At 48.2% G+C, this 23,997-nt stretch overlaps 1 protein-coding gene across 1 annotated transcript in view; it reads right to left on the reverse strand.

Annotated features, from left to right (window-relative positions):
- FAM120B (family with sequence similarity 120 member B) overlaps positions 1–23,997 on the reverse strand; it is an 84,433-nt gene that overhangs the window by 13,720 nt on the left and 46,716 nt on the right. The window contains exons 7-10 of the mRNA XM_068551107.1: positions 17,525–17,731; positions 15,984–16,092; positions 13,422–13,514; positions 7,589–7,640 (exon numbers count right to left, since the gene is read on the reverse strand). Of these exons, the coding sequence (XP_068407208.1) occupies positions 7,600–7,640; positions 13,422–13,514; positions 15,984–16,092; positions 17,525–17,731 (450 nt within the window). The 3' untranslated portion in view covers positions 7,589–7,599. The remainder of the gene's footprint in view (positions 1–7,588; positions 7,641–13,421; positions 13,515–15,983; positions 16,093–17,524; positions 17,732–23,997) is intronic.

A 23,997-nucleotide genomic window follows, 5' to 3' on the forward strand; every position in this document is an offset into this window, starting at 1 on the left:
CCACTTTTCATCGCCTGTCAAAATTTGTTTTAAAAACAGAACGTTTTCGTTACATTTCAGTAGAGAATCACATGTGGAAATACGGTCAAGAAGGTTTTTTTTCGCTTATCTTATGTGGGACCCAAACATCAAAGCGATTCACATAACCAAGGTGGTGCAAATGATTTTCAGTGCTTGAGCTGGATATTTTGAGTATGTCCGCTATCTCCGGCATGGAGTAACGTTGATTGTTCTCAATGAATGTCTCGATTTGATCGCTACCAACTTCAACGGGTCTACATGACTGTGGAGCGTCATCCAGTGAGAAATCTCCAGCACGAAACTTCACAAACCACTTTTGGCACGTTCTATCAATCAATCACAGCACCTTCTCCATACACTGCACAAATCTTTTTTTGCGTTTTAGTTGCGTTTTTACCTTTCTTGAAATAATGAAGCATAACATGCTGAAAATGTTGTTTTTTTCCTCCCATCTTCAATGTTGAAAGGGCTACATAAAAATTCACCAATTTGGATAAGTTTTTTAAAGAATGCATGCTGATATGACAGCTGTCATAGTACAGTCTAACAAAGTTGTTCTGAATGAAGTTAAAGACAACTAAGCGCTACTAGAGCCATCTTATGGAAAAAACCGAAGGAACTTTTTGGCCAACACAACAATAGTGCTAGTCATTACCAGAGCAGTCCGGAAGCAGGCATGAGGACCACAATGGTACAGGGGAAACAGCTACCTTAAGGGAATGCCAGGTTTTCTGTTAGAGCAGGAGGTGAAGGGACAGCCAAAGAGGCTGTTGCAGGTCAAGGGATTTTGCTGTTTATTTATGTGGAGTTTCAGAAGCTATGGTGAAAGGTAAAGCATGGAGAGGGGATGGAGGCTTGGACTACAGTGGCAGCAGTGGGCACCATGTAGAAGAGTGTAAATTCAGGACATCTCTCTTCCTGACGGATTGGTTGTGAGGACGCAGGGAAATGGAGAAATCAAGGATGACTCCTAGGTATGCAGGTGACTGAGGATTTCCAACATAAGGAAGCCAGGAATAAGGACAGGGAAAAAATATTTGCCACATATTCTTCAGCAAAGGTTTAATACCCATAATATATAAACGGGTCCTACAAATCAATATTAAAAATTCAGCCAAGAAAAATCTGGCCAAGGATCCTATTTATTCTGTGAATAAATTGTTCACAAAAATAAATACTAAGGGCCAATAACTGTATGAAAATAGTAAGTGTTGTAAAAATACTAATATCCAGAGAAATGCAAACTAAATCAATGAAATACCCTTTTTGACCATGTGTAAAAATTAAAAAGACTGAAGATCAATGAGAGGTGTGGCTGTCAACATACTCATATACCAGCGGGAACGGATCCATGAGAGGTGGGTGGAAGTGGTACCACGGTTTCAGAAGGCAATTTGACAATATCCAGCAATTCTATTTCTACCAGTTTGTGCTAGTTGGTGGTTCAAATCCTATATACCATATATGTATCCAATGAGGAGTTCTAGCCAATAGAACAATGAATAAAGAAAAAATTTCTGTATCTTTGGGTCCCTTTCAAATTAATATTTTCCCTGATTATAAAAACATTTTTTCAAACAATAGAGAAATACAAGAAATGAAAAGTCTCTTGTAATTTCATCCCCACCTCAAAGATAACCACTGTCAAGCAGTCTGATGCTTATACATGACTGTTTTACATACATCTGCATTGTAAGCCATGTGTATATATATATATATATATATATATATATATATATATATAAAATTTGATAAAGTATACCTTGTGTAATGATTACCACAGTCAATCCAATTAACATTACCATCATTTCACATAGTTATCATTTGTATGTGTGTGGTGGGGTGTGTGAGAACTCTTAGGACCTATTAGCAAATTTCAAGTATATATTATGTTATTATTAACATGGTTACCATGCTATACATTAGACCTCTAGAACTTATTCATCTTATAACTGAAAGTTTGTACATTTTGATGTACATCTCCCCATTTCCCCAACTCTCCAGCCCCTGGCAACCACCATTCTACTCTCTTAAGTTCAACTTCTTTAGATTTCACATATAAGTGATATCATGCAACATTTGTCTTTTTGTGTCTGGCTTATTTCACTTAGCATAATGGCCTACAAGTTCATTCACACTGCCACAAATGACAGAATTTCCTTCTTTTTTATGGCTGAATAGTATTCCTTTTGTATACATACCATAATTTCTTTATCCATTCATTCGTCAATGGACACTTATGTTGTTTCCATAGCTTGGCTCTTGTGAATAATGCTGAAATGAACACTGGAGTGTAGATGTCTCTTTGAGATATTCATTTAGTTTCCTTTGGATATAGATACCTAGAACTGGGACTGCTGGATCATACGGTAGTTCTATTTTTAATTTTTTGAGAAACCTCTACACTGTTTTCCACAGTGGCTGCACCATTTTACATTCCCACTAACAGTGCACAAGGATTCCCTTTTCTCCACATCTTCACCGACACGTGTTGTCTCTTGTCTTTTTGATGACAGACATTCTGACAGTTGTAAGGTGATAATCTCATTGTGGTTTTGATCTGCATTTTCCTGATGATTAGTGATACTGAGCATCTTTTCATGTACCTGTTGCCCATTTGTATGTCTTCTTTGAAGAAATGTCTATTCAGTTCCTTTGCTCATTTTTCAATTGCGTTATCTGCTTTTTTGCTATTGAGTTATAAGGGTTCCTTATATATTTTGCATATTAACCCCTTATCATACATGGTTTGCAAATAGTTTCTCCTATTCTGTTGCCTTTTCATTTTTTCCATTATTTCCTCTGCTGTGCAGAAGCTTTTGTTTGATGTACTCCCACTTGTTTATTCTCACTTTTGTTGCCTGTGCTTTTGGTGTCATATCCAAAAACAATCACTGCCAAGATGAATGTCAAGATTATTCCCTATATTTTCTTCTAAGAGTTTTAAAATTTTAGGCCTTATATTTAAGTCCTTAATCCATTTTGAGTTGATTTTTGTGTATGGTGTAAGAATAAGGGTCCAATTTCATTATTTTGCATGTGGATATCCAGTTTTCCCAACATCATTTATTAAAGAGACTATTTTTTCCCCTTGTGTATTCTTGGAGCTCTTGTCAAATATTAGTTGATCATGTATGAGGGTTTATTTCTGGGCTTCTCTATTCTGTTCTACTGACCTATATGTCTGCTTTTACACTGAAACTGTAGTTTTGGCTACTTTAGCTTTGTAATATAGTTTGAAATCAGGAAATGTGATTCTCCAAGCTTTATTCTTCTTTCTCAATACTGCTTTGGCAATTTGGGGTATCTTGTGGTTCCATGCAAATTTTAGGATTGTTTGTTCTGTTTTTGTAAAAATGCTATTGGAATTTTGGTAGGGATTGAACTGAATCTGTAAATCACTTTGGGTAGAATGGACATTTTAACAACATTAATTCTTCTAGTCCATGAACATGGGATACCTTTCCATTTATTTGTGTCCTCTTCAATTTCTTTCATCATTGTTTTATAGTTTTCAGTATACAGATCTTCCACCTCCTGGTTAAATTTATCTCTAAGTACTTTATTTTTTTTGATGCTATTATAAATAGGATTGTTTTCTTAACTCCTTTTTTGGATACTCTGTTGTTAGCGTACAGAAATGCAACTGATTTTTGTATCTTGATTTTATATCCTACAACTTTACTAAATTCATTTATTAGTCATAACAGTTTTTTGGCAGAGTCTTTAAGAATTTCTATATAAGAGATCATGACATCTGCAAACAGATTTTACCTCTTCCTTTCTGATGTAGATGTCTTTTATTTCTTTTTCTTGCCTAATTGCTCTGGCTAGAATTTCCAGCACTACGCTGAACAGAAGTAGTGAGAGTGGGCACCCTCGTCTTGTTCCCAGTCTTAGAGGAAAAGCTTTCAACCTTTCACCATTCACTATGTATGACGTTAAGCTGTGGGTCTGTCATATGTGGCCTTTATTATGTTGAGGTACATTCCCTCTATACTTAATTTACTGAATGTTTTTATCATGAAAGGATGTTAAAAGATACATATGTAAATAAATATAAATGTATAAATGTAAATATATAAGGAAAATATTAACAAAACTAAAGGGAAAAACAGACAGCTATATAATAATAGTATAGGACTTCAATGCCCTGCTTTCAACAATGGGTAGATCATCCAGAAAGAAAATCAGTAACACTGAACTTGAACTACACTTTAGATCAGATGGACCTAACAGACATATACAGAACATTCCATCCAACAGCAGAATACACAGTATTCTCAGGTATAAACAGAACATTCTCCAGGACAGATCATATGTCAGTCCACAAAACAAGTCTTAAAAATTTAAGAAGACTGATATTACATCAAGTATATTTTCTGATAACAATGGTATGAAACTAGAAATCAATAAGAGGAGGAAAACTGGAAAATTCACAGATATGTGGAAATTAACACATTCTTGAACAACCAGTAGGTCAAGGAAGAAATCAAAAAGAAAACCAAAAGGTATCTTCAGGCAAACAAAAATGAAAATACAACATGCAAAAACTTAAGGGATGCAATAAAAGCTGTTCTAAGAGTGACGTTTATAGCAATAAACCCTTACATTAAAAAAAAGAAAAATATCAAATAAACAACATAACTTTACACTTCAAGGAACCAGGAAAAGAACACACTAAGCCCAAAGATAGGAAAAGGAAAGAAATAATAAAAGATTGGAGCAGAAATAAACGAAATAGAGATGAGGAATTCAATAAAAAAGATCTACGAAACTACACTGGTTTTTTGAAAGGATAAACAAAATGAACAGACCTTTAGGTAGACTAACCAAGAGAAAAAGAGAGGTGACTCAAAAAAAATTACGAACAAGAGATGACATATAACTGATACCACAGATATACAAAGAATTGTATAAGTGTTCCTAGTAAGTGACTACTAGGAACAATTATACGATTAGATAACCTGGAAAAAAATGGATACATTCTTAGAAACCTACAACTTACCAAGAGTGTATCATGATGAAATAGAAAATCCGAACAGACAAATCAGTAAGACGAGACTGTGAGTCAGTAATCAAAAACATTCCAACAAAAGCTTGGGACCAGACGGCTTCACTGGTGAATTCTACTAAACATTTAAAAAAGAATTAATGCCAACCCTTCTCAAACTCTTGCAAAAAACGGAAGGGAAAGGAACACTTCCAAACTCATTTTACAAGGACAGCATCATCCTAATACTGAAACCAGACAAGGACACCATAAGAAAAGAAAATCACAGGCCAATATCCCTGATGAATACTGATGCAAAAATCTTCAACAAAGTATTAGCAAACTGAATTCAACAATACATTAAAAAGGTCGTATACCTTGATCAACTGGGATTTATTCCAGGGATGCAAGGATGGTTCAACATTCCCAAATCAATGTGATATACCACATTAACAAAATGAAGACTAAAAATCATATGATTATCTCAATAGATGCAGAAGAAGCAACGGACAAAATTCAACATCCTTTTTCTTCACAAAGATCCCAATATGTTGGATAGTAAAATGTCTTCCAAATAATGAAAGAAATGTGAAATTACATTTCATTATGAGTAATAAATACGTTGTTTTAGTTTCATTTTTAAACTGATATATGGAACTTTCATCAGAAGACTTAACTGCAGAGATAATTTATATAACAACATCAAGATTACAAAAAAAATCACTGCACTGTATTTTCAAATTATACCAGCTCAATGGCTTACTTAAGCTTGCTAAAGGAACACCAATATTTTACTGACAAGTTACAATTTACTTATTATGAAGGGGGAAAATGACATTCATGGAAGTCTACTATTTTAGTCTAAGGAATGACAAATTTATTACAAAGTTACGCAAATAAGCAGCAAAGAAACAAAACTTCTAGAAGCAGCAGTGGTCTCAAATTAGCAAAAATGAAAGGAATAGAATGTTAAAATTTAGATAGGAAACATTCACATGAAAAAAAAGATCTATTTCCAAAGCTGGGAAATAAGGTTGTAGGTCCTACAAGACTGAATGAAAAGAGACTAGACATGCAGATGTCCTTAAGAAGGACCAGCAGGAAGTGGTGAGGATATTTCAAACGTAAGAGATATAAATGTATTAAAACGGCGGGAGACTATATCCCTTTTTGGTCAATACCAGATGGGATTCTAAAACAAGACTAAGTCCGGAACTGTGCACACAGAGCCGTCAGCCAGGGGAAGCGTCAAGTGCAAGGATGCAAACGGGACTGTGATTCATTAGGGCTTCTTTTGTTCGTAACGACGTCAACTGAAGGGCACATCCGACGAGCGCCGGTGAGCATGTCTGACAGTGCTGGGGCTCTCCTGAGTCGTGGCTGTGGCCCAGAAGGGGACTTGGTAGTCACAGCAGCTCCAGGCCAAAGGGAGACAGCTGCTAATGAAGGGCCTGTCTTCTAACCCCTAGATTTTTTTCTATTATCGAAATCTCAGGGGTTGAGTTCAGAACAATCTGGGGCTTAATATTTCAATTTTTGGATTATCTGAAAATTCCTCCATGAAAAGAATTTCTCTGAACTTGGATTCATTTAAGATATTTTTTAACAACAAGAGCCCTGCAGGGCTCACAGATAAAGGGCAACAAATGTACCACTCATTAGCGGCATCATAAATTAGGCTTCCTGCCTGATGCCTGATGTCTGCTGAGAACCCAGGTGTGTCTTCACATGCACAGGCTCTGGGCTTGAGCCTAACCAATGCAAAATGAAAAGGATGACACAACAGAAGCAGACCCATGAGTCTCACGCTGTGTCAAGACTACGCAGTTACCTCTCCCACCAGGAAGGTGAGAAGGAAGCTGGTACCTCTTTCGCTATACAAACACTTCTGAGGACCAACAGAAGATATGGTTGGAAACTTTACTTTTGGTTAGAATTTATAATTAGAAAACAATTCCTGGAAAATGACATAGCTAGTAGACATCACGTCTTCAAAGACAAGATCATCTGGGAAACATCCTCACTATCTAGTGTTAAAGTTAGAAAAAGTGGGATATAATGAGATTCCCACTCATTAAAAGAAACTAACCATACCCACATCACAGATGAAGACACTGGAATGAAGATGTTAACAATGACCGTCTGGGGCCATGCAATCTGTTTGGGGCCATGGAATCAGGCATGATGTCTAAAAATAAGCCAACAAAGGCTTTCTTTATATGATACGAGGGAGAAGACTGACAAGGATGTTTTTCCTCTTTATGTGATGCTGGGTCTAGAAGCCACAGGTCAGCCTCTCCTCAGAGAAGACAGGCACTGTCTGATTACTTCACCCTGAAGGAGGGTGCTGGGTTTTATGGCCGGACTCTGCATCTTTTTCTGTGCACACTTTTTCTGAAGGAAGCAAACTCATCTTGAAACCAAGTTAACTTAGCTCCTTGTTGGGAGGTTTTAACATCTGAATTCTTTTGAAGTTTGGCACTTGATATGAAAGATGTATGTTATAAAGACAGATGTTTTACTTCAATCTTTGATAAAGCTGATTTGTTCTAAAGATATAAGTGGTGGACTTACCCAGAAGATGATTAATATCTTCTCCATTGGTCAGGGTCATACTGTCTACTTCCTGCACCAAATAAATATGAAAACAAAAAATAAGAATCAAATTTCTCTAAAATTCAAACAGAAAAAATGGCACATTTCTAAGTATGTATAAAAGCAACACCTGAGCTGTATTTGGGGCCAGAACTTTATTCTCTTTTCAGTTCTGGCCACCATAATTGTTCCATTAAAGTAGGAAGCAATTAATTAAGAGGCAGCCCTGTGAGTGGAAGGAAGCAGTGTCACACCTGCTCCCCTCAACTCCAGTTCCAACCGTCTGCACTGCGCCTGCACAGTGGCTGCTGCCAGTGAAGTCTGGAAGTGGCCTTTCACGTGGAGACGGCTCGTGGGACACTCTGCTGAGCGCAGAAAGCGCGAGTGGGGTTCCCTCCGCAGCAGAGCCAGGGCTTCCTCGCCCCTGCCCGTGGGGCTGCCGCCCACTTCCCACCGTGCTCACGGGTGATGGGCAGTCTTGTCCCCCACACCCCCAGGAGGGTAGCAGGGGGTCACAGCAGTGGCCAGAATGAGGTTTCCAGGCCCCACCCTTGTTATCACAGACGATTGGAGGCAGCTTTACAACAGCCCAGGCCTCCTAAGAATTACCACAGAGAAGTGAAAATCTGAAGAAATCACAGGCAGATTTGTGGCTACTGACTGTGGAATTTAACACATCATTTCTCACCAACAGCATGGAAGAGGTTAAACCGTTCTCACTTTAGCTGCCGGCTAGCATTTTAAAAGTTCCGAAAGCTTTGATGGTCGCCCCCTTAGTGAGTGGAGGTTCACACCTCTGCTGGTCCAGGGTCCCACCCCTAGCGCACTGGATCGCAGCCCAGAAAGGTCTCACAGGCTTGTGATTCTCACCTCTCTCAGCTGCCTGGGCCCAAATGGAACGGCTTGCCTCTCATCAGGCCAGGGGGCGGCCGTGGGAAACCTCCCAACTTCTGGGCAGTAACTGAATACTCTCATTTTGAGGCATTCTTAGTTCTTCACCAATAGGAAGAATTTTGCCTGTTAACTCTGCCCTGGAAATAGTGACAACTTTCTGCTTGGACTACCTTAGTATCTCCAAAAAATACTAAAACAGGAGTTCAAAAGTAGACAAAACCCAGCAAAAAAATGTGCTGGCCAAGTGAAGGTGACATAATTCAATCATAGCATAAAACTGAAAAAGTGGATTACCTAACCTGAAAAAACACATTCCTGTCCCAATGAAAGACTTTATGTATACATATGTGTGTATGTGTGTGTGTGTGTGTGTGTACGAAACATATTCTATATGGAAACATCTGCAATTAGGAAACATACGTGCACGGCAGTAACATTTTTTGAGCACTCTCCATGTCAGGCAACATGCAAGTGTACACACTCCGGCCGTTTATATGTGTCCTGTCGGAACTTCCACCACCCCACTCCTAAATTCCGAACTCTGATACCAACTCGGCGCTCACCACCTCAATTTGCCTCTGACCTGAGGCCTCCCAGAGGAAGTTTTTCAGCCCCAGCCCTCTGGCACTAGCACCCCTTGACTTTGGTGTGGCTACTGTGGCCCCGACAGAGCAGGGGTTTCCTTCAAAGACCCCTTATCAAACGTATGCACTGGGTCTACAGGGAAAACACCCCCAAGGCACCGGCACCAGCTCGGGAACCACCGACACCTGAAAGATGAGTCGCAGCTGCACCTCTGGCCTCATTCCCTGAGTCGATGGTTCCGTAAGTCCATGTATCGACCTGGGTCCTGTGACCTGCACTTGAGGTCTGGTAGTGAGACCTGTGGGGCCGAGCTCAGGTCACTGGCAGAGGGGGAAGAAGGGGAGAGACAGCACGTTTCCCCAGGGGCCTCTGCTCTGCCAACGTGCCTGAAGCCCGAGACCAGGCGGGAAGACTCAGCAGACACGCACAGGCCTCGCTGGCACGCGTCCTCGACCCCTCTCATCAGCCCAAGGCGGTGGCAACACCTGGCCTTGCGCTCCTGCAGGTGACAACCTTCCACCCTCCTTCCCCAGGCCCAACCACTTCCTTGAGTCATTCCTCCCAGCACCTTAAACCCCGCCAGACCAACGAGGAGCCCCTCGTTCTCCAGTCACCAGCTGCCTGCCAGCCCTCTGGCCCAGTCCCACTGGGACGCTGCCGCCCCCAGCCTCCCAAAGGCCCTCAGCGTCCGGGTGTCCCTGTCCTTTTGCACTGACCTGCTCGCTCTCAGGCTTGCGTCCATCCACTGCTCTCTTCACCGACACAACTCAGCCTGACCTCAACCTCCACAGGGCCCGTCCACACACGTAGGATACGTGAACACGGGCAGCACCTGGGCCTCCGCACGACCAGCAGGGCTCCGGCCGCTCCCCAGGGGGCCAGCTGTCAAGTTACGTGGGGTCTCAAGAGGAAGATTCCTCCCCAGCAGGGAACCAGGGCCGATGGTGAGTACCTACGCTTCCACCCTAAGGAAAGTCACTCTGTTTTTCTAATTTGCACAAGGAGAAATTGCCGGACACTACTCCTGTCTGCCAACAGAATTTGAAGAAACCTCTTTGTTTACAGTAGATCCAAGGAAAACTGTTTCTCCTTCTTCAATGTGAACATGCTCCTGAAATTTCTGCCATCACAAGGAAGTAAGGACGAAGTCAGCATTCACGACCTTTTCTCCGTGGCCCTTGGCCGGCAACCAGAGGAAATTCTGACCAGGTTGAGGGCAACGCCCTGGATAGGACTTGGTGTTTAAGCAACGGCTTCTGGTCTTGTGGTCAAGTGATGGCTGAACCCACACAGGCCAAGCCTGCACAGTCAAGCTTTGCTTTCGTTCCTTCCTTTATTTTATTTTTAAAAAACAGCTTTAACTGAGGTATAATTGACTTTGTTTGCTTTTTGATAGAAAAACAACTCTAATAAAACAGATCAACGTAAAAATATTAAGAGAAACACTAGAGTTAACACCAGGAGAGGAACAAGATCTAAGAAAGGACAACGGTAAGGGCCACCAGAGGCCGAGTCCATTGATACTTTCTCTCCAGCCCTCACCACAGCCTGCAGGAAGAGCCCGGCCCCAGGTCAGAGGTCAGGGAACAGCCCCAGGGGATCTGTGATTTGCTCAGGCTAGGCCTCTGGCAGGTGGTGGACCCAGGGTTTGAGACAGCTTCTGCCTGTCTGGACCCAAGTGAAGTAAGAAAAGAAAGTCTGTAGCGTGTACTATTCTACAGGCTTCAAACTCAAGGACGCACCAGGCCCAACGCCACCCGGCGTGGGGCAACACGAGGCCTGCACCTGATGGTGCGTCCCAAGGACACAGGTCTGCCTCTTACGCACTCTGCAGGGCCACTGTCCCAGCGTGAAAACGCAGCAGCAAAGGACCTCGGGGCTCAGAGCTAGAAGGACACTAGGGGTACCTGGGCTGGACACCCGATGATGAGGCCCGGGGGTGGTGGAGGAGCCGTTAGAGATGGCACGCCCTCTAGAGGACGGCCTGGTGTCGGCCAAGTGCTCCCCCGCAGGCGCCCGAGGTCACGGCCTCTTCCGCCCGGTGCCCGTCTCAACCTGCAGCCTCCCACCCTCGCTCTCCTGACCCATGAGGCCCAGCAGGAGGGAGAGGGCACAGGCCCGAGCCAAAGGGGCGAGAGAAGGTGGCCGTTCACAGCACACCAGGCCCCGACGGGGAGCGCAGGGTGGTGGGGGGAAGGGAGACGGCTGGAGAGGCGCTGGCAGGGGCCTCTCTCCTGGCTTTGGGAGCGGGACTCTGGAGGGAGGGCTGACCCTGGCCACGCCGGGCCAGGCAGCTAAAGATGGCCCCCAGCTCCCCCGCCCTCCGCGCTCTCCTGGGGGCCTGACTCCAGGGGGACCAGCGTCGCACTCGTATCTGGAATGGGGGATCCGGGCCCCCACCCGGCTCCAAGCCCACCACACACCTCGAGGCCCCAGGGCCAGCACCGAGACCCAAACCCAGTGAGAACCGCACGACGTTTCCTCCCTGCTCCGCACTGAAGGCTGCGGGCTCTGGGCACGTGGGTGACAGTCTGCTGACTGACTGCCGCCCCTCCTGGCATCACCCTGCTCAGGACACCAAGGGCGTCTTGTCCGGCCCTCACGAGGGGAGAGCGCGGCCGGGGAAGGCTGCTCCTGCCCCTCCACGGCTGTGGGCCCTGCTGTGGCCTCCTGCGCACGTCCTTGCCCCTCTCCTCGGACCCCTCCTCCTCAGACCCCTCGTGTAACCCAGCAGGTGGTGGGGGGGGGGTGAGCCCCGCCTTGTTCCTTCCAGGCCTCCGCATATCTGTCCAGGTTACTCCTTCTCTCAGAAACACCTTCCCCCTGGTTCCCCTGAGGAAGGCCCATCATTCTCAAGAGTCAGAAGCTGAAATTCGGCCTGTTTCCAAGCAGTCCCACCGCCCAGCTAGAGGGGGATGGGGCTGACGGATGAGTGCCACCGGCAGCGTGTCCCTGTGCACTACGCGGGTGTGACGGGTGGACAGACCCCCACAGGCCCCAGCCGGTGTCTGAGGGGCTGCGCGCTCGGCCCTGAGTCCACAGCACTGCTATCGCCTTCTGATTCCAGGGCGTACACGGACCTGCCTATGGGTTTCTGGGTGCCCTGTCTGCGATTTAGTCAACCTCAGCACCTTCTCACTGTGAGGTCACGGAAAGGAGGTATTTTCCCTGCTCAGTGACACGGCGCTACGCGATCGCTCAGATGACTCAGCTGGCACTGGGGCGAAGTAACCCCGTCCCAACAATGGACCAGGGATTCTAAGAAGATGGAACGTTACTCACTTTGTTCAGCCAGCCCACCTGGAAGCTTCAGGTGACAGTGGGTGGCGTCACTTGTGAGGGCAGAGACTGCAGGTGAAGTGAGCTCAAAGGAACAGCTGCAGCCACTGCGAGTCTAACCCTGGGAAGCTTTCCTCTCCCCTCGGGATGGGCATTTCAGAAACAGTCATCATAAACTTTGGCCTCACGGAACCGTACAACCGACTCCTAACATTAGGTAAGCGCAGATCCTACCAAGAACCAGCGGGAAGAGCTCAGCCCCCCCACAGGCCACCGCGGGCCGAGCGGTCCACACACAGCCTGACGCGGAGTCCACGTGGCCACATCTCCACGACGACCGGCAATGGCCGCTCACAGAAACGATGTCTGGTTAAAGACAAAGACCTCTGTGCGGGGCAACCTGTAAAATCTCCACACATTTCAGAGGTTGCAGAAGTGACAGAAAAAATAAAGGTGTGTTTGTATTTGGAAGGATAAAATTATAAATCTTAGGTAATTCAAAAGTCTATACATCTTGGCTCTCAAAACTGTAAGGGATTTGAATTTAAATACCAATGTGAGGTTTTCTGTGTATTTAAAATGTACATTACAACGTACTAAATTCATCTTTATGCGTTCAAACCAGGTTATCTGTATTACACACATAAGACGCAAAGGATTCATCTTACTTCCCGGATCACACCGTTAAGGCTCTTATGTATAAAAACCAAGTCATAGAACATAAGAAAATGCTTCTACTGGTAGAATGCTACTGTTTGTGTTCTTATTTTATTAGAAGGATGTATGTATATGTAGCCTTTACAAGAGCCTTCTTTTGAGTAAATTACCAAAAACTGGGTCTTGAACAGATGAATAAATTGACAGAAAATGAATAAAGCGGTGAGCAGAGGCAGGCTAGCACCGAGCACGGCAATTACGTCTCTACTTCACTAGGCAAAGCAATTAGATCTATCAGTACATTTATCTGTTTATTTACTTGTAAACATACAACCTATTTCCAAAACAGCTGCGAGGCAGTCTCCGGAACACTGCCGCCACCCCGCCGGCCTCTTACCTGGCCCCTGGTCCCTCCAGTGCTGTCCTTGGCCAGACCGGCTGTACCCAGAGCTCGTCCTGTGGGCGCTGGGTCCCTGTCGGCCCCTCCGCCCTGTGGGGACACGTGATCAGCACGTCAGCAGCTACCAGACGCTGAACTCCAAATGGCAGTCGTGTTTAAGAGTAGAGCAAGGTGACCCTGGACTGGCAGCTGCCAAACTTCTGACATCCTTACCATCACAGGGAAAGCCCCTGAAAAATGCAGATGCTAGGGCCACGGCACCATGGCCGGGTTGGGTCAGGGCTGCACTTAAACCTGTTCCCAGGAGAGTCTGTGTGGGGGACGAGCAGGCTATCTTGCCAGGTCCCTCAAAGCAGGGCAGTAAGTTCTCCTTTCTGCCTCCCCGGGCAGCGGCCCTGGGCAGTGGCCACAGGCCCAGGCCCGCACTGCTGGCCACCAGCACGTGGGGCTCTGGGACACGGTGGGCCTGACCAGGCCGCCCTCTCCTCCCAATCCCCAGCAAACTTCATCGGCACGCAATCGGCTCACTCTAAATTCTTCTCCTAAATTCCTAAACCCTGGCGCCTTCTGTTTGTCTCTACTAGAATTCACTACTAGCAAGTCTAAGTACATATTTAAATGTGATTCTACACACTACCTTGGTACCTCACGCTATTCCATAGAGAAAGGAGGCCAAGCCTGCCCGGCACCAGCCACAGGGGCGAACCAGCGCTCTGAGGACACGGGCAGGCGGCTGCGTGCTGGTCCAGCCCCGCGACCCCCGCCCTCCATGCACACTCTTGCCAGCCGAGGACAGGGAGCAGCCTGAAAGGCACCGGGGCAAGTGTCCACGCACCAGCTCGTCCCAGGAGGAGGCGACAGAGGCTTGGGTGCAGGTGACTGAGGGACGCCGGGCTGGGGCCAAGGGGCTGGGCTCTGCCACTGAGAGCCTGCGCGGTGCTGGCAAGCCACCAGGGCCCAGGGGAGTAAACCACAGAATATCAGGCTGTATTGTGAAGAAAATGATGACATCGAGGACAGAAAAAAGGAGCAGTTTCCAAATCACGTAAATTGACTCATGCTATCTGCTGAAACCGTTTCTTCCATAATCTGGAGTAACTCGACAGGATCACCCAGGTCTGCCATCTTACGGACACTTCACCAGAAAGAGATCACAGAGTTTTCTGTCTGTATTAGGAGCGACTGTACTGCAGCATTAAATTCTGTGAAACCACAGGCTGTCTTAGGGCTTTCAAGAAAACTTGTCACACATACGGTCCTCTTTAAGCCCGAGTGTCGGACTCTGAAATGCAGAAAGAGGTTCAGGCATCCAAATCCCAGTGACTACTGTAGCTGACAGAGCCTGCATCCTGCCATCTGCACGTCCGCAGCCAGCCTGTCACTGCTCTGCTAACAGTCTCACTAGTGACGGGAATCCTGGTACGGCGCTCACAGGGCAGACGGCCTGAGTGACGTGCTGCCAACAGATGTGGGGAACAGGGGACACAGAGAGAACGCTGCCTCTTTCTTCTGCAAGGAATAAACTCTTGCTTTGGGGTCTCAAATGCTGCCTATCTCCAGGCAGCTGGAGAAAGGTACAGGACGGAGAGGGGGCGAGGCCAGGAGGGACTCTGTCACTGTTGGGAGTAGGGAGGGGCCGGAAGCCCCTTTGCACAGCCCTGACCGGCGGGAGCTGGACGCGACCTGAGGCCTCACTGACCTCATGGCACAAAGTCTCTCGGAGTGAAACGTGCAGGGCTGGTGTGAGAACCCAAGACAGTCTGCGGGGGTAGGAATTTGGGGTAATTCTCCATTCCATCGAGAAAAAATGGGGCTGCTACAGTTACAGGTATAGATCCTACCCAAACGAGGACATGAGAACATGACTAAAATGAACTCAACACAGCAAGCTACTGAACAAGATGTCCGACTTCACTGATAAACAAAGAGGCACCCAATCAAGGAGACAGGCTTTTTCATCTATCAAATTAGTCAGAAAAACAAACTTTTAAGTGGTGTCAAGAATGCATGAAACAGAAACTCTTAATCCCACTGGTGAAGGTGTGAAGTGACCATGTGTTTTTAGAAAACAAGTCGGCAACATTTATCTAAAATCCAATTATGTTTGGATCTATAATTCTGTGAACAACGGAACTCTATCCTAAGGAAACAACACACAGAAAAGCATCAAGCATAACGAGAAAAAAAGGAAGCTCGAGGCGGGGGGCTGCGATGCAAAGGCAGCGCGTGTGGCGGTGGGGATTCTGTTCAAGGGGAGCCTGACCACCCTGGCCGCGACCGCGCTGGGAGTCAAGTGCCGGGAGGACAGGGCACACGAGCGTGCAGGGTACCATCATCATGAGACCGAAACCCAGGAAAACATCTGTCAGCCCCAGAGGAGGGTCCTTAACTCTCAGCACATGAACCCTCTGAAAACTCCCTCCTGAGGGGACCAGAACTTAAACCGCACAGCAGCACACTATCGTCTTAATTTTGTTTCTTCTTCCAATTTTAGCAGCCTCTCCTTGCAGCTGCACGTGGCAGTGGGGCCCCTCCCAGGACCGAGAGGCTGGGGCCCACCTGAGTGGTGTGAACGCCAGTGCCGCCGGCTGACGATGGGTCTGTTCTCCTTCATGCAGGCCTTGCACACGACTGACTTCAGGGCATGGAGTCGGGTGAGCCGGGACCTCTGCAAACAGACCAGATGGGGCAGAGCAGCGTCAGACACAGGCAGGCACTCGGGAGGCGCGACCACGTGAGTGAAACTACACGGTATACTGCGCCCAAGGACGCTGCAGCAGCGTGGGCGAGCATGGCTGCAGTTTCCCTTCCACGCTGCAACTCAGCAAGACGCTCTTAGAAACTGATCTTCTCCTGTGTGCCCTGGAAAGGCGACAGTGGCAGCTACACCTTCTCTGTCCTCTGTAGGTTATACAGGCATTTCCAAAAGGGCCCTCAAGTTCCACTGTGACATCTATGGCCCTAACACACCATCATACCTAAAACATCCATGCCGGTAATGTGTTATCACCTCAGCTCCTCCCGGTTGTAAGACAGTAAGTGGAAAGAGCAAGGCCACAGGCAACGGATCGACATGTGACCTTCCCTTCCAGCCTCATCTGTACTATTGCATATTCGATCCTATCTGCCCTAACTTGTTTTAAAGCAGTGAGGGTGAACCTGTAATCATTTTGTACTTGGTCAAGACATTAGGAAGGAAAGGAGGGAGGGGTCCGTGATGGGTGATGTGCAGGCCATGAGCCTGGCCTACTGCTACCTTTCACTGATTCGGTACTAAAGCCACACCTACAGGACATTTTTGTCAGCACTCTGCTTTTGTTGACTGCACAGAATTTTGGCTGCTTCTAAGTTCTGAACACTTACATTCCTATGACTCCCTGGATCGTGTCTGTGCGTGAAGCGGCACTGCCGACACGTCAATAATGTTTTCCATCTGATGTGAAGGCGTGGAGCGCTGTCCTGTCACGGGCCAGTCCGCTCTCGCTGATCACAGGGTCCCGTGGGTATTAACACACGTTCCAAATGAGCTTGGCCGAGGCCCGACTTGGAAATCTTCCAGGACCCGTGTAGCAGTTGTACTTACAAAGCCAGAACAGCAGCCAATGACCCCAACTAAACTGTCAGCCTTCAGGGAATATTTTCAAGTAACAAATCATCACCGCTCCTATCGAATTAGTCTGATGTCTGCGGAGGCAGCTCTGCAGGGAATGTGCATTCTTAATTCAAAAAGGGGAAAAGGAGTGAAAGCACTCGAAAATTTAAAATGTGCAAGACTGGGTGGGACGCTGCTCGCCCGCCTCCTCACAGGTTCTGGCAGAAGCTTCAGCAACGCTGACCCTGAGGCCTGAGGCACAGCCACAACGGAGGAGGCCACCGGCACCAGCAGCCGCACTGTTTTCTGGGTCAGTTTCAAAGCCTGGGACCTGCGGCTCCTCAGAGTGGATTTCTGGGGTCTGATCCTAAAGTACAGTGACCGTGAGGACAGACAGTGCCGCTGACCCTTTTGACCGCCAGCCAAGGACTCTTGAGTTTTCATGATGCATTTGAGCAACTGATTTCAAACCTACTTTTTCTAAACGTAAAGAAAACTGTGAACTCACGTTTTGTTCCACAAGCGCCTCTGCTGTGTACCCTTTCTCAGACTGCAGGTACTTCTGATGAAACAGCTTCCCGTCGAACAAATTCCAGGGCATGAAGTCCGACGTCTTCCAGGGGAAGCCGCAGGCACTGTTGACCAGCACCAGGGTGGTGAGGCCGCGGACCAGGAGGGTACCCAGCTGCACGGCCCTGGGGTCGACGTGGTCGAGCTGTGGAGACACGACGCACAGAGAAGGTGAGGAGGCGCCACTCGTGCAGAGAACCAGAGCCGCTGCGCCCTCGGGGTGCGACCTGCTCTGCACACAGACACCCTTGGAGCTGCAAAGGCCAAAGTTCTGACCTGCCAGGAAGGTGACAGGATCACAGCCTCGGGCCTACTGGGAAACTTTCTTTAAAAGCAAAGGCAAAGGAAGAGAAGCCAAGACAGGGTCATTTTAGACACTGATGAGTCACTGCATTTTTAAAAATCACACTGAGTTCTGTGAACAGTATTAGATATGTTTTACATGAATGTCTATCATTTAAGAATAAAACGGCTTATTACTGCATAGGGTTGATGGTCTGTTACTTCTTACAAATTAAGGTCACACCCATACAAAATATTTATTCTGTTGTCAAACCTCCTTCCTGTTCTTGGACACAGCAGGGGCTCCGCTTGGTGAGAACCTGCAGAGACACCCTTCACCTTCAATCGCTCGTGTTTCTGGAATTTGTGGCCTGTGCTGACCACACACAGTGAACCGACAGCCAGCAACTGTCCACGGGGTTTTGTTAAAAAGGGAAGTTCAACTCAGTCTGTCAGCATCGGGTGGATCTGTGTTGCTCAAAGTAAACAGCAGCGATTTTAAATGTCATTATGAATCTCACATAGTTTATAAAATTGAAGTAAACCAGGAAAAGGGACAGATGTTCATGCCCTTTCTAAGTCAGGTCTCACCTCCCTTATTGAGAGAAGCGTGGTCGTGACCCTCAGGTCTCCCTGCCCGCGCCCTCACCAGGCCATCCGCCCCTCGCCGTCGTCAGCACCTTCCACCGTCTCCCTGTTCTCCATCGCCGAGCCCTTGCCCTGTGCACCCACGCACACGGGGTCCTGTCTGTCTAGAGCTGCACTGTCCACACCAGCAGCTGGGGCCCTGGGCGAGGTTTGAATTTAAGTGCAATAAGATCAAATGCTCCATTTCTCAGAGGCACCACCCTACTTCAAGTGCTCGGGGGCCCGAGTGGCAGTGTCAGTCGGCACCTTCCCGCCTGCCCACCGCTGGACCCTCTCCACCTCCCACATTCCCCTCTTCGCAAAGCGCCCAGCCCCGAGGCTGCACTGCAGGCCGCACGGGTCAGGGCAGGTCTCAACCCCAGGTCAGTGCACCCACCACAGCTGCTCAAGGTCAGGTGAACTGACGCAGAGGCTGCGTATTTTCTGAGTATTGGGGGCAGTTCTCGAATGAAGCACATTTTCCCCTAATGGAGTCAGTTTCTGTTCATCTCTTCGACACCTGTCTGTCTGTTTTAAAGTAAATTTTAAATGAAGTACACCACTCCGCAAAGCACAGATCCTATGTGCGCCATTTGAATTTTCAAACAAACCAGGCAACCAACACCTGGGCCACGAAGCAAATGTCACCAGGGCCACAGAAGCCCCCCTGCCCCTGCCTGTCACACCCACTGTCCCCAGAGGTAGCGCTAACCGACTCCTCAAAGCAGGAACGGGCCTGCTCGCCAGCGAGCTGACGGAACCGGCTCCGGCAGTGAAGCGCACACACGGTCCCCGGCCTCCCCGGGCTGGCGCTGCTGGGGTTTCCCCAGGCCGTCCGCCCCTCCGTGCTGTCACACGCCGCTGTATGCGGGGCTCACTGGGGATGCTCCGAGCCTGCAAACCACTCTGCGGACAACGGGCCTCTTCAAACAGTGAGCCTTTTTCCAGCCCAGGAGCGCATCCTGCCGGCAATGCTTTACGGTTGCCAGTGTGGAGACTTTGCCCAACTGTTGATCCTTCCTAAGTATTTCATATTTCTTCTTTGATGTTAGTGTAAACACAAAAAACGTGGGGGTTATTTTCACTTGTTATTGTTTCTGTAGAATATACCTGGATAGTGTATGTGGACTCTGCACCAGCCCCTGTTAAATTTGCTTAGTAATTCTAATGGTTGCCCTGTAGATCTGGATTTTCCATATACACAATCACGCCACCTGTTGATAATGATAGTTTTATTCTTTTCTTCCAGTGTAAGGGAAGTGGTGAAAGAAGGCACCCCTGACGCACTCCCACCAGAGTGGAAAAACTTCCACTGTTTTACCATCAGGTCTGACTTCTGTTGTAGATACTCTTTATTGGATTAAGGAAGTTCCCTTCCAGTCCTGGTCTGCTGAGACTTTTTACGACAAACAAACAAGTACTGAATTCCACCGAATACTTTCTCTGCATCATGCGTGGTACTAACGAAGGGAATCACACCGGTTTTCAAATGTTAAACCAAGTCTGTATTCCAAAAATAAACTGTTGGTTGTGTTGAAAGAGCAGAAGATTTTCACAGGCTGCAGAATCAAAATCTGAGGCTCTGAGGTTATCTTCCAGCAACAGAGAAAGTCACACAGCAACTCTTCTTCTTCCCCAAAGAATTGGAATTTAGGGAACAAGTCAGTGTGGCAGAAGGCTGACCCTGAATCCGGACTCAGAGTCGCTGGTGAGCATGGACTAATTCCACGTGGCTAAGGTATGGCCTTACCAATAAGAGTCATACATAGAAGTGGCCCGTATTTTGGAAATAGGATTTAAGGCGCTTTGGAATGAAGACAAGGGGGAGCTGAGCCCTGGGCGCTTCCTGCTGAGGCGATGGAGCGTCTAATGGGGACACAGAGACCAGAAAAACCAGCTCTAACGCTGCAAAGCCTCACAGTAAATATTTAACAGTAAACAGCTCAACTGTGTGGTGTTTATATGCTAAGGTATTAGCAGTTATGTATACATGGAGGCCAAAACCCCCAAGTCAGCTGATGCCCTGTTTCAGGCATTGCTTCACCAGAGCGACTGTCCTAAAACTAGGTGGAAATCCAGACACGGCGAGGAGAGCACTGCAGACTCGTTACCACTCGCCAGAAAACAAAACAAAAGCAAACTTTGAGTTTCTCTGGTCTGAAAGGCCGGTTGGACTCAGGAGGTTCTGCCCCTAAGCTCTCTGTGGCTACAGTCAGGCACAACTGTACAACACAAGCCCAAGGAGGCCGCCTGAACCCTGCTGGGCAGGCGCACGAGGAACAGAGGGGCTGGTCCGGCTTTTCCTAACATCCGGCTGCCGCTCAGCCCTCCCGAGTCAGACAGGGGTCCCGCGGCTTCCGTGAGAGCTCGTTAAAGATGGTTTCTGAGGGCAGAGACCACCCAAAACGGGGCCAACCGTCTGCTGAGATCCTCCCCTGGAGGCTTCTCATGTTGCACTGGGTAACTTACCTGTCCCTTCTCTTAATACTTTTCATTCTCAAAAGAAACCTTTTATTTGCTGAAGGACGCTGTCAGGGACACCCACCTAAGCGAGTCATACTGCAACCCCCAGACTCTCCGCCTCCAACAGGGCTGGCACAGGGCTCGAATCCGATACTGATGCTCCCCCGTAGCCCAGCAGCTTCCCCAACTTTACCTTCCAAACCTCCCACCTCTGTCCGGTGCTCCCCCCTGCCGTGAAACGAGACGTGATGCTGCTCAGGGGCCGGGGGCCGGGGGCAGGAGGCCGGGGTCTGGGGGCCGGGGTCTGGGGGCCGGGGGTAGGAGGCCGGGGGCTGGGGGCCGGGGGCAGGAGGCTGGGGGGCCGGGGGCCGGGGGCAGGGGGCCGGGGGCAGGAGGCCCGGGGCCGGGGGCCGGGGGCCGGGGGCAGTAGGCCGGGGGGCCGGGGGCAGGAGGCCGGGGTCCGGCACCTACACGTCAACCGCACAACCACGCGCCAGGTGCCAGACTCAGCTCAAACCCCCAGGACGGGGAGAGACGCGAGCCAACAGGCAGGTGTGTGAACACGCAGGAGACAGGGAGCCAAGCACGTGACTCGTGATGAGTGCGTGGGGGGAGAAGACGGGAACCGGAGGAGCAGGGCTCTGCGTCTGTACGACGGGCGCGGACACTACATGGGAGGCCCTGGAGAGCCACTCTCCTTTAAGCGGAGGCTAACGCGACCGCACCTGTCTGACACACAGATAAGCCTGTGAGAACACAGCAGGGGCAAGCGTGTCAGGCGGGTCACTGCAGGAGGGCTGTCCACACAGTGGGTACTTTAAAAATAGCTGCTGGATTTACATGTAAATAAGTGACATGTGAAGGCTGCGTGGGGAAACCTACCATCTTCTGATCCGACCTTAGAGGGTAAAAGAAATCAGAGGCAGGGTACCATTTAACAAGGCACCCAGCAGTAGTGCATCCAGAAACCTCTTCTTTCTCACGACGCACAGGGGCAGGGCTGGGTTCTGGCGAACACAGGGTCACCATGAGAGACAACAGGTGCTGCCCTGCCCCGAGGGGAACATCGAGGCCTGCGTGGGCAGTCATTACACGGCTCCTGCCCTCAGCAAGCGAGATAAAAATTCCATTTCTCCTGTACACTTTCTTATCCAATGTCGTTTTTACACCACATCTTTAATCCAGGCAAAAGTAAACTGTGTTGAGATGCACCACTAGAATTTAAATGGACGCTTGCAAGGAACAAAAGGGGAAGAGAGTAAAATGAAATAAGTGAGAAACTGGCAAGGGCTGCCTGTCATAGGATTGGGCCAGCTGCAGCACCCTGTAACATCACTAAAATACCCACAATACCCAGTGGAACAACTGCAGGTTTTCTGAACTCACCACACATAGAAACAAAATCTCCACCCAGCCAAAGTCAGTGGCTTTCTCAGGCATGCTGGGTCCGGCAGGACTGATAGGCCTGCCAACCGTAACTTTCTGATCTGCAGCCCCCGAAGGTGCAGGGCACGAGGAGACAGCCTCTGAACACACATGTAACTTACAACTTCATCCTGACCTCCACCTAAGGTTCAGAATGGATGACCACAGATAACAAACAGGAAAAACAATTTCTACTAGAGTGCTTTCTGGCTCACAGAAAGGACCCAAGAACAGAGGAAAGAAGAGAACATGCAGCTTGGTCTGAAGTCAAGTTTTCCTTCACGAAAAACGATGTGACAGAGGAAATACCCATGGGAGCAGCACAGCCCACGTACGGCTGGCAGGGTGAAGCCTGCTTTTCCCACAGTGTTACCACCCGCACTGTCCACTCCAGACCGCCTCCTCGGTCCTGACCCCTCTCCAGACTCAGAGCCACCTGCACACACGCAGACGTCCTATGGCTTCCAAGCTGGACTCACCTCCCCCGCCCCGCCACCTCCTCTCAGGCAGCTCTTGCAGCCTTGAGCGATCCAGTCAGAAGGAAGGCGCGCCAGGGTCCACGACCACCATGAGGTCTGCCATTATGTTTACAAGTACAAAGCCGCAGACAGGGCCCAGGACTGAAAGAATGGTAAAAGGCTGATCTTTACAAAAAATGTAGTAAGGTAATTCTAACCATAATTCCACCCTTCTTCCCATTCTTCCTTAAGGCCTTCAGTCACCTAAGACTTTGTGCCATCAATACATGGGGACAGGAAAGGGTAAAACTGCCAAGTTCCGACCTCTGGCTTTCAAAAGCCTCACCCCCGGAGAACCTGAAAGACCTCCGAGGTGCCCCAGGTGTGAAGAGCCTGGGCAAGAGGAAGGGGCAGGCGCGGGGCAGGAAGGGGAGGGGCCTCGGGTGCGTGGAGCTCAGAGGCCGCAGGGGGACCGCCAGGCAGCCAGCGAGCTCCGCCTCTGGTAGGTGGGGTCTGGGGAAGAAATTCTGTGCAAGGTATCTGAGCTTTGCTGCCCAGCTGATGTGGGAGGTGAGCAGGCTCGGGGGCAGCGGGGCGGGGGAGCCCGGCCCCCACTGGTAGAGCGAGTGGGCACAGTGTCTCGGGGGTGCCCACCTGCTCAACCGCGGGATACATACCACAACCAACGGGATGGGGTTTGTAAAAGAAATCACATTGCTGTAGAAACAGAAAGGTGAAACTGAAATTACATCTGAGGTCCGTTTCTGCTGTAGAAAAACACATTTTATGTGAAAGGCTCTTATTCGTGAAGATAAAAAGGACATCTACCAACACCACAGCGGTTTATACAAACATTAAGCAAACTGACAATTATTTGAGTACATACGACACACAAGGGGGCTCCATGGAACTTATAAACACTCGGCCTGCCCCTTACTCTGCCCCAGGAAGGATGTATTTCAATTCATTTGAACAAATACTAGCTGAGTACCTGCTAAGTTACTCAGAAGCATAGGTACCAGAGAATACACAAAGATGAATAAAGCGGAGTCCCCACTCCTGAAGAAGCCACAAGCCAAGGAGTTTAAGAACAGTCTGAATGACATGAGAAAGGGGACATGTATCCAAGAGCAGCGTTACAGCAAGAGACCCTCGC

This window comes from Eschrichtius robustus, chromosome 9 (genome assembly GCF_028021215.1).
Source record: "Eschrichtius robustus isolate mEscRob2 chromosome 9, mEscRob2.pri, whole genome shotgun sequence".
NCBI lineage: Eukaryota > Metazoa > Chordata > Mammalia > Artiodactyla > Eschrichtiidae > Eschrichtius > Eschrichtius robustus.